Source organism: Scheffersomyces coipomensis (assembly GCF_036884675.1).
Source record: "Scheffersomyces coipomensis strain NRRL Y-17651 chromosome Unknown DFJ63scaffold_2, whole genome shotgun sequence".
Lineage (NCBI taxonomy): Eukaryota > Fungi > Ascomycota > Pichiomycetes > Serinales > Debaryomycetaceae > Scheffersomyces > Scheffersomyces coipomensis.
Genome location: NW_027042893.1, coordinates 1,797,751 through 1,808,677, shown reverse-complemented (window position 1 = coordinate 1,808,677; position 10,927 = coordinate 1,797,751). Strand labels below are relative to the sequence as shown.

The window sequence follows — 10,927 nt, the reverse complement described above, 5'->3', positions numbered from 1 at the left end:
AGTCCAGCTACTGTACTAAGCACTTTCTATTCCATATCCCCACTCTCCCTTCTATTCTATATTGGGAGTCATTGTTGTATGTAGTGTATTGTTCTATGTCTAAGTTTGTTATTCTATAATAGGGGGTTGGCGTGTTGTGTATCCATTCGTTTTATTTTTTTTTTTTGCGCAAAAAAAAATTTAAATTAGCTGTATCGAACAGCCTGTAAAACAATATTTATCTTGTAACGGTGTTTGTCGGTATCATCCCCGTTCAAATTCCCCATTCAATTTGTTTATCTTCATTATTATTAATCTTCACTACTTTCAAGATTGAGTTGGCAAGTTTATCAACATTATCTTCTTCAATTGTCTTCTGTACCAATGAATAATTTGCCTTAAGTAATGGAGTGGTAGCAGTAGAATTATTGGTAGTGGATGTAGCTGTAGTAGTTGTAGTAATCACATTAGTTGTAGAAATGGTTGTAAAACTGGTTTCAATATTGGTAGATGTTGGAGTTACTAAATCTGAAGTACCATAAGTATATTCTTGATGATGACGATCTAAGGGGGTTATAGGTTCTGTAGATGATAAAGATGGTCTATTTGAAGATGAGTTAACAATGGGTAAAGGTGGTATCATGATTAATTCATCATCTTGATAATTTGAAATACTTGAAGCTCTTGTTGAAGTTGAAAGTTGATGATGTTGATGATTAATTCTGTTAAGATAAGGTTTGACATTATTATCATTATTATTATTATTATTATTATTGTTATTATTGTTATTTATATTTGTGTTTAAAGAATTGAAATAATCAACTGAAGTTGGAGGTGAGTTTAAAAAGTCGTAAAATTCATTAGTGTGTTCATAATCATAAATCAAGTCATCTTCTTCATCATCGTCATCATTATTGTGGTCGTTAATATCATTAGAGTCATTATTTATATGGTCATTACCATTACCATTGTTAACAAAAAGGAATTCATCTCCTCCATGGGGATCCTCTTCATCCAGATTATAATAATATTTAGAAGAATCACCATTTGAAAATGAAGCGAATTTCGAACCATTAGGAAGGTTTTGTAATTGCTGACTATGAAGATGTTGACTATTTTGACGATGTTGATGGAAATGATTCATAGATTGTAATTTCGAATTATTATTATTAAGTTTATTCAAATTTTGTTTCTTATTATACTTAGATAATAAATTCTGATGTTTATATTTTGACTTAGTAGTAGTGAAGTTGGGTAATGAATTCGATCTTATTCTTAAAGCACTTGAAGATGATTGAATGGTTAATGGAGGTGTGATGGGGAAATATGGATTGGTATTAACTGATAAAGTATTTGCGGTGGTATTATCATATGAAATAGAACTAAAAGTTGCGGTTGACGAAGCCATTGGACTTGAATTGGTGGATTTGGAAAGTGGTGGTTGAGATGGTGATTGGTAATGATTATTGAACTTCATACTGGTTAACAGAGTTGGACTTGAAGGACTAGTATTTGTGTAACTGTCATAAGAATCGAACTTATTTGAAGATGAAGATGTATTAGACAATGGGGTTGAGAATATTTTCAATTTGGATAATAATTTATGAGATCTAATTGAAGTTGAATTATCTTGCTGTTGTTGTTGTTGTTGCTGCTGCTGATGTTGTTGATGTTGTTGTTGGGAATGGTTTGGTAGAAGGGGTAGAAAATGAATACTGCAAATTCATATGATAGTAGGCTTTTTTTTTGCTCTCACCAGACTTTTTTTTTTTTGGTTCTCTGATTTTTTTGGGGGGTGGTAGTGCCAATTGTTATTGTTTATGGTGTGTTGTTGTGAAATTTGTAAATCCCAAACTAAACTCGAAAAGAAAGGTTTTGAACAACGAAACAAATAAAAAAACCAAAACTAATGCCCCAGATATATGAACACCTTTATATGTGGTAAGGTTCTACCTAGTGAATTGTTGTGACAGGTAGAATATGTGATTGGTGATATTTAAAGAATATTTATATGATATATAAATAGCCACCGGTAAACTGTCTTAGAGGGGGAAATAAAATAAAAATAAAATGTACACAAAAGAAAAAAAAGTCTGAAAAAACTGAAAAAAAAAATAAAAATAATAAAAAAAAAAGACAATGACAAAAATCAAAAATTAGAAATTAAAAAAAGACAAAAATTTAAGTTTGACTTTCTTATTTTAAAGAGGTTTTATTTTTTCCTAGTTGTGAAAAATAATAACCTGGTCCTAGGGGTATATGATGTGTATGATGATACCAATGGATGTGAAAACGAAAAGGAAATGAAGGAGGAGTTCACTATGTGTAGTTAAACCAAGTGATAACTAACTTTTTGATTTAATTGAATAGTTTAATTAAGTAAGAAAGAAAGTAAAATCAAATACTATACCAAATATATAAACAAACAAGTAAGTAAATAAATAAATGAATAAACCATATGGAGGATATGTGGTGGTTCATATATAGTTCCATAAGATGGAACCTAACCAAGAAAACTTAATTCAGTTATGTCTAATTCAGTAAATAATTATAATGATTATTATTATTTATCTAGGCAGGCATATGTAGCTGTTGTAAATGTAGAAAATGTTACTAGTAATTGATACGAATGAGTGGTGGTGGGAGGTGGGAAGTGGTTATGGTGCAGGATTTTATTTTTTTGTCTGTCAGTTATCTGTCCTGTCTGTCTGTCTGCTTTTTTTTTGTTGTTCAAATTTTATTTTTTGTCTCATTTTATTTTTTAGCTTTTAGGTTTAATTTTTATTTTTCGAATTATTGTCTTTTTTTTCTTTTCTGTCTGCCTGCTCCCGGTGAGGTGAGGTGAGTGAAATCTCAGGGCTGGCCTCCCCCCCTCCTCTTTTTTCCCCCAGTCTGGAAGAGTCGCCTAAACCAAGCAGACAGGCAGGCAGATGGAAATCCAATTCTCAAGATTTACTTAAATTTACTTTAGTGAGGGATTATGGTACTGTAACAACGATTTAACTAATGCATGGTGAAAGTGGAACGAGTTTGGAGTACCACTTACACTTTTAGTTAGTATTGGCATCTTTTTGTCTAAGCATTTAACTAACTTATTCATGCTCATAGAAGGAAATTAGCGTCTGATTAATAATTTATCATGAGCTCTGATCTCTAAAATTTTATGTCAAACCGTACTCAGTAGGATTTGTTTGCTAGTTTATTGGTTGGTTTAATTTGGTTTGGGTTAGGGTAATAGGGGAAGAAGAATATTCCCTATTTCTACAAACCCACTTCAAATAAATATATATTGCATACATACATATGAATCTAGTATGAAGTCTAATCTGATTTTCACTTACATACATGAAGTACACCAATTCATAATTGGTTGCCTCTTATTCATCCATGCATTGTTCTTATATGTACACACAAATGTATGTATGAACAGAGGTGCATGGAGGCTAAATTCAAGTCGTATTGATACGTTGATTCGGAATGACAATCGCATCAATTCCATCGCATTCCATTCATGTTATATCGTGTCCGATACTGTACTATCGTTGAGCCATACATTTTCATGTCCCCCATATTGATATTCATTTGCAGAAAATGTTATATGTCTCGTTTCAGTAAATGGCACCAAAAATTGCTCTACAAAATAAAATTAAACAAAAAGAAACATTTTAGCGGCCGCCCCAATTTACTCCTATTCTCATAGGATCTTATCACTAAAAAGTGAAAAATTTAATTGAATTGCAATTGGCGGTATGAGGTGATTGATTTTCCCATTCAATGTTCCACTACAATCCTCATATTCATTATCTCTAGTACACAATCGACTCCACTTTCTGTCAAAAACTTACTTCCAGACTGATTTTAACTTCTACTTTTGAGCCCATAACTGCTCATAATCAAGAAATCGTAAAATGTTCTTCTTTTTTTTTATTGTCCTCTTTTTTTTTGTCATTTTTCAATTCTTATAATTTCAAATTTAAACTTTAGAACAATTCATTTCAATCAATTACAATGAGAGAAAAAGCCCATAATTGTTTAAACAATAGGAATCAAGTAAAGAGACGATAACATCTCCATACAACAAAACGGACAAAAGAATCAAATTTAGAAATAATCCCAAATAATATTTATTTCTTCTATAACTGGTGAAGACAATAAAAAGTTTCGTATGCACATAACTGAACTGTCTTCCCCTTTTAAGTAGCAATATAAGTTTACCTTTTCATAAAGTTTAGGGTTAATGGATTTAACAAATTTGTTAAAACACGAATTGCTTGTGATGTTAAAAAATGTTTACCCCTAGATTGATTTATTTCGTTATTTTAAGTTCTTAATCTGGAAATCATTATTTTACACATTCCACATCAGGGTGAAAATATTTTGAACTATTATTAGTACAGTTGGAAGACCTCCAACCATTGGTTAATAATAATAATAAGAATTGCTCTTTTCTATTTAATTTTAATAATTTTAACTTTATTTTATGATACCAACCCATCATACGCTGATATTGTCGGGATATGTAATCAAAAGAGTTGATCTAGACAATTCAAGTGTGTAATCGGCATTCGGTATCATAAGATAGCAAAAATTAGTGTCTGATAATGAATTTTTTTTCTTAGCTATATCAATTACGAAGAAGTACAATTACCAAAAGATCTAATCAATTTTAAGCATAATTAATATTAATTAATTGTATAATATACCTACTTTGTAGCTAATAATCAACCCCTTTTTCCCTTTCTTGTCCCTAAGAAGGGAAAAGAAAAAAAAGAATTCCCCAAAAAATGTCTTTTGTGCTTTGCTCCTGTCCTAATTAGGAAAGTGCCAATTTAAAGGTGTAGATCTTAATTGTCACCCTCCCACCATCATAATCAATAAGCAATGTATAACATCAAAAAATAATTTATCAAAAACCAAACCACTTTTATTAATTTGTGTAATTATTACCTGTGTATACTTCATTGTTATAGATAATATTATTAGATTAACCTTATATCAAACTTATAAAATATTGATATTTGATGAAGAAATCACTATTAAATCCTATTCTAGATCATGTACGTTACTGTTTGAAAATAACTTTGCATGTCGCCAATGTTATTAATTGCCACCAAATAATATCGCATTTATAATATATGAATTAGTAATAATACTCAATGATAACAATGTAACAGTGGTTATTATTATCATCGTTATTGTAATGGTAATGCATGGTATCTCGCCGTAAAGTGAATGTAAGGTCCTCAAGATAGTGTTAAGGTTTATCAATAAAGTTTAATTTTAAAAAGGGTAATATCAAATCCCAGATTGTAATGTTTATTCACCTCCCCCGGATCAATATGCTGTTATGTGGGAGGGAGAGTACTTCTCTATTTTTCAAGTTTTCACAACCAAAATCCTTTTTTCCTTACTGCTGATCATAGTCCCTTAATCTGTTGATAATTAACTTAGCTAATTACACAACGTCAATGCAAACCTAATTCGTATTGACAACTAATGAAATAAGGATCCAAGCATATGAATTACACATTGACAAGTACATTCGCCCTAATTCGTATTGACAACTGAGTTGAGGTTGACGAACAGACAAATATATTTCATGAATTTGACTTTAATGCATTAATAATATTTAACACGAATTGAATTCATAGTATTTGATATTATCAAGCCTACTTTCGTACATGTTTATTACACATTTATTTTCGAATTAAAGAGGTAGTAGAGTAGGATATGTTCGTAAACTTTTGGTGGTCCAAAATTGTAAGAATTAAATCATCCGTCAAAACGGTCAGGTTATTCTTACCAAAACATTCTTTGAAGCCAATTACGAGAATTTTTTCAATCGGTCAAATGAAAACTTGTCCTCTGATGTGTATTTTGACCATCAATGAACACATTGTAAAGAAGGGATGGGTATTAATATACTAATAACTGTGGTATTAACCCGTGTTTGCTTCAATTTAAAATCTAAGATAATTCTTTTATGTTAGATTAACGTAAATTTTGATTCTACACATTAATTTTTGGTTAAAAATTGTCCAAAAAATTACATAAATTTTAAAAATTATCTTATATTTAAGGCAACTATTGATATTCAACCTATATAAAGCATAATTACACGTTTAAGCTTGTTTACCATCACCATACTTTGGAGGGAATTCTCCAATATCAGTACCAGAAGTACTAACACAAGTACACCATTCTTCCTTTGGAGCTTGACTCATGGCATAAGCGATATGTTGACCACATCCGTACCAAGTTTTTCCACCTATAAGATTGTTAGTATTTTATTCATTTAACTGATAACATCAACCAACGTCATTGACACTTGGTCATTTGGATCATCATGATGTTTATTGATAATGAATTCCCAGAAATTTGAATTTGTGTCTTTGTTCGTAGCGTGTGGCCGATCTTCCAATCTCAACTGAGATCTTAGGTTGTATATACATACTGCAAACTTTACAAGTAGCTGATTTACACATGATTTGAAGTTAAATGAACTGATTAATTGACTGATCTATCGATTGAACTAATTGAACTCTGATCAATTGGTAAAAAGGAATTGGAATTTGTAATTTCAAGTTGCCTTTCTCCTCCCTATTTAAGCTTTTTTCTAAACTGATGGAAATTGTGGGATTTGATGGAGAATGAATGAACAAAGATTGTGCTTATATTATATGCAGGAGCATACATTGTTTTTTTGGTCTGTGATCTAAAATGTCTATATACAAAAATATAAATAAATAAATACTGGTTGAATAATATGGTTGAATCAACTTAGTTTGATGATGATTGTTGTTTTGCTTCTTCTTGTGCTTTGGCTTGGGCTGCGGAGTACTTTTCATCTTCTTTTAATTGTTCATCCATATCTAAATTCTCTTGAATATTCCATAATTGAGCATATAACGTATTTGGATTGGCTAATAATTCATAATGACTACCTTCTTCTTGAACAACTCCTTTGTTCAAGACAATGATTTTATCAGCATCAGCAATAGTTCTCAATCTATGAGCAATAGAAACATTGGTAGATCCATGTTGTCTAAATACATTTCTTATGGTTCTTAATAATGCTTGTTCAGTATGAGTATCTAAAGCTGAAGTAGCTTCATCGAAAAACGTAATTGGTGCTTTCTTTAATAATAATCTGGCTATAGCTAATCTCTGCTTTTCACCACCAGAAATCATCATCCCTCTTTCACCAACAATCGTATTCATTCCATCAGGTAAATCTTTGATTAATTTATTCAATTGAACTTGTTTAATCATGGTATCAATTTCATCGTCTTTGGCATCCAATCTTCCATATCTTACATTTTCTCTAATGGTATCATTGAATAAAGGAGTTTCTTGAGGTACAACTCCAATTTGTTTACGTAAGCTTTCTAACCCAACTTTACTAATATCTTGTCCATCAATTAAAATTCTCCCTTTATCAACATCATAAAATCTAAATACTAATCTTAAAATAGTTGATTTCCCACTTCCTGATGGTCCAACAATAGCTACTTTTTGACCGGCCGGAATGGTGAAACTAGCATTTTTCAAAATTGGTCGATCAGGATGATATCCAAATGTGACATTTTCAAATTTAATTTCACCTGGAATTCCAATTGGATTTAATAATAACGGTCTTGCATTAGGAGAATCTTTAATTTTAATCTCATGATTTTGTAATTGAAATAAATTCTCCATATCTAATAATGATTGTTTTAATTCACGATAAACTGAACCTAAGAAATTCAAAGGTACACTCAATTGAAAGACCAATTGATTAATTAAAACCAAATCTCCGACAGATAAGGTCCCACTGGCTACACCTTGACATCCCATATACATCATAGCAGTCAATGCACTGGTGAAGATTAAATTCTGACCCGCATTTAAAAATGCCAATGAAGTAGCAACTTTAATAGATGCATTTTGATATTTAACTAAAGATTCATCATACTTTGACGCTTGATATAATTCATTATTAAAGTATTTCACACTTTCATAATTAATCAATGAATCCAATGCTACTGATGCAGCTTGATTATCAGCATTATTAGCTTGTCTTCTGAATCCAGTTCTCCAACTTGTAGTTCTAATTGTGAATATAGAATATCCAACCATAGTTGCAATGGTAACTGCAGCAAATGATAAACCATAATTATAAGTTAAAATCCCACAAACCACACTAATTTCAAATGTAATAGGAATGATATGAAACACCATAGCACTTAAAACATAACTTATACCTTTTGTACCACGATCAATGGCACGAGTTAACCCCCCAGTTTGAGTAGATAAATGAAATTGTAAATCCATTTTTAAAAGATGTAAAAAGGTATTATATGCTATTCTCTTGATAGCACTTTGTGATACAGATGCAAATACTGCATTTCTTAATTCCCCAAATAATACAGCACCAAATCTTGCACCTCCATAGGCTACAATCAAACTCCCTATCACTGTCCCTACTGTTCCTAAATGATCTGTCCATTCTATGTTCATCTCATCTATAATACTTTTAAAAAAAAATGGTACTTGAACATTTAATAATTTGGACCCTATTAATAAGGATAAAGCTATGACAACTCTAGCTTTGAAACTTGGTTTATCTTTGGGCCAAATCGTCGATAATAACGATGTTAGCATATTCAATTGTGAGGTTGAGATATCTCGACCAAATAATTGGGATGATTTTGGTTTCGTTTCTGGTTCAGTTGGGGGTGTCTCCACTTTTGATGTCACTTGTGGTTTAGATTCATCCCTTTTGGGAGAACTTGTTGTACTAGTGGGGAACTTCAACGAAGTCGTGGTATGGAATGATTTACTAGATGGTGTCTTATCATAGTTTATCAATCTATGGATCTTAGGTATGGTGACAAATGATCTATGGGGTAGAATTGACGTCGTATTATAAATTTCTGGGGAAACTCTCGTGAGTTTATATACCCTTATGATTGTACCTCCACTATTTCTAAACATCAGTGCCTAAGGGCTAAATCATATATCGATGGTACTAATTCTATCAATGGCAGAAACGTATTTCTTTAGGTAAATTGTAAATCAAGTTATCGAGCCAGAAAAGTGAGTGAAGAAAATTGAAAACTGTGGTGTCTCTCTCAACTCGGACTCCGATATCGCCTACACCGTATAATCGATGTCTATACCAATTGAAAAATGAATCCTAGACGAACAACAGAAGTTATTATATCAATTGTTGCATCATATAAACTGGTTTTTAATATATAGAAACAGAATGTTGAGAAAATTTATAATCATTTCCTTCCACAGTGATGTTTAAATATGTTGAATCAGGATAACCAATTATTGAGGACCTTGATGGTTATACTATTATCTACAAGACTTTATAAACAACATAATCCTCTTTCTAGCTTATTTTGTATTTTAATCTAAAAAAAAGTAACGCAATTATTTAAAAAAAACAAACAAACAACAATAAATACAATTTTAACATTAAATTTCAATCAAAGTTTCGGTTGAGGAACAATTTCAAGTTACTGCTTAAGTTCAGAGATTGATTCTCCAATAGCTTTCGAAAGTAAATCGATATGACCAGCTGGAATGGAATATCCCATATGACCAACTCTAAAATATTTACCAGCTAAAGCTTTATGGATACCACCGGCAATGGTAAATCCTTTTTTAGCTAATGATCCAATGAATTCACCTCCATTAACTCCTTCTGGGAAGTAAACTGCAGATAAACCATGAGCAGCAACTTTACGATTGACGGGTAAGATCTTTAAACCTAATTTTTCAAGTTCATCTTTGAATTTAGTTGATGCTTTTTCATGTTGAGCAAATCTTTCGTTTATTCCTTGAGCGAGAATTTGATCAAGAGAAACTTTTAAAGCAGTAATGGTTTGAATAGCTGGAGTAGCGAAATATGCACCACTACCACTTTCATAAGCTTTCATAATTGGAGTCCACCTTTTTAAAGATGCGAAATAAACTGATTCTTTTCTGGCAGTTGCCTTTTCAATGGCTCTGGCTGAAGCAAAAGAAACTGATAAACCAGCTGGAACACCAAGTGCCTTTTGTGATGCAGTTAAAGCATAATCTATACCCCATTTATCAAATTCTAAATCTTCAACAGCAATTGAACAAACACCATCAACCACAATTAAAGTTTCTGGAGAAGCCTTTTTAACCACGGCTGAAACAGCTTCAACATCACTAACAACTGAAGTTGAAGTATCAACATGAGTTATAGTTATAGCGGTATATTTTTCTTTCTTTAATTGTTCTTCAATTTCAGGTAATGGTACAACATCACCAACTTCAGCAGTTAATACATCGACATCAGCACCATAGATTTTTAAAGCATCAGCAAAACCATCTGAAAAAAAACCAGTGGATAAAACTAAAACTTTATCACCTGGGCTAACAAGATTGGCACCAGTGATATCCCAACCTAAAGTACCTGAACCAGCTAAGACATAAGCTTGAGCCTTTGGGTCTTCAGATTTGAAAACTGTTCTTAAATTCTTTAAAACTGATTGAAAAGTACTAACGAATTCAGGAGAAGTATGACCTTGAGAAGGAGTTGACATAGCTTCTAAAACTTCATCTGAGAATTCAATTGGACCTGGAATCAAGGTCAATTTGTGAGCTGATTGCTTTGAAGGAATTTGTAAAGTGGACATTGTTGTAATTGAAGTTGTGAATAATCTAGTGATGGTAAAATGAGGAACTGATGAAAGGACAGAATAGTGTGGTTTTATAAGGATTTGTTTTATAGGATTTAATCTAATCATAAACAAATGCTAAAGTATTATGAATTGGGGGCAGTACAAACGTTCCAACAACAGCAAGGGATATGGTCAGTCAGTTATTCTTCTATGATATAGTTGAAAAGAAGTCAAAAATTCAGTTTTAAAGGTTTTCTGAAAAGTGGGCAACTTTCACATTGCAATTAATTCGTGGGGGAAAT

General features: G+C 31.7%; 3 protein-coding genes across 3 annotated transcripts; all 3 read right to left on the bottom strand. All coding sequences in view use genetic code 12, as the record gives it.

Moving 5' to 3' along the window:
• Positions 1–6,101: 6,101 nt before the first annotated feature.
• On the bottom strand, positions 6,102–6,464 carry DFJ63DRAFT_334190 (uncharacterized protein; the record flags this gene model as incomplete). The annotated part of the gene is made up of 3 exons (XM_064907991.1): positions 6,102–6,247; positions 6,280–6,369; positions 6,446–6,464. 3 exons carry the CDS (start codon positions 6,462–6,464, stop codon positions 6,102–6,104), a joined length of 255 nt encoding a protein of 84 aa, XP_064763943.1.
• A 295-nt stretch (positions 6,465–6,759) lies between these two features.
• On the bottom strand, positions 6,760–8,622 carry ATM1 (ATP-binding cassette Fe/S cluster precursor transporter; the record flags this gene model as incomplete). Its single annotated transcript, XM_064907411.1, has 1 exon — positions 6,760–8,622. One exon carries the CDS (start codon positions 8,620–8,622, stop codon positions 6,760–6,762), a length of 1,863 nt encoding a protein of 620 aa, XP_064763942.1.
• Positions 8,623–9,488: 866 nt separating this feature from the next.
• DFJ63DRAFT_322264 (pyridoxal-phosphate-dependent aminotransferase family protein) lies at positions 9,489–10,640 on the bottom strand (the record flags this gene model as incomplete). Its single annotated transcript, XM_064907410.1, has 1 exon — positions 9,489–10,640. The coding sequence occupies one exon, from the start codon at positions 10,638–10,640 to the stop codon at positions 9,489–9,491; it is 1,152 nt and encodes a 383-aa protein (XP_064763941.1).
• Between the last annotated feature and the right edge of the window lie 287 nt (positions 10,641–10,927).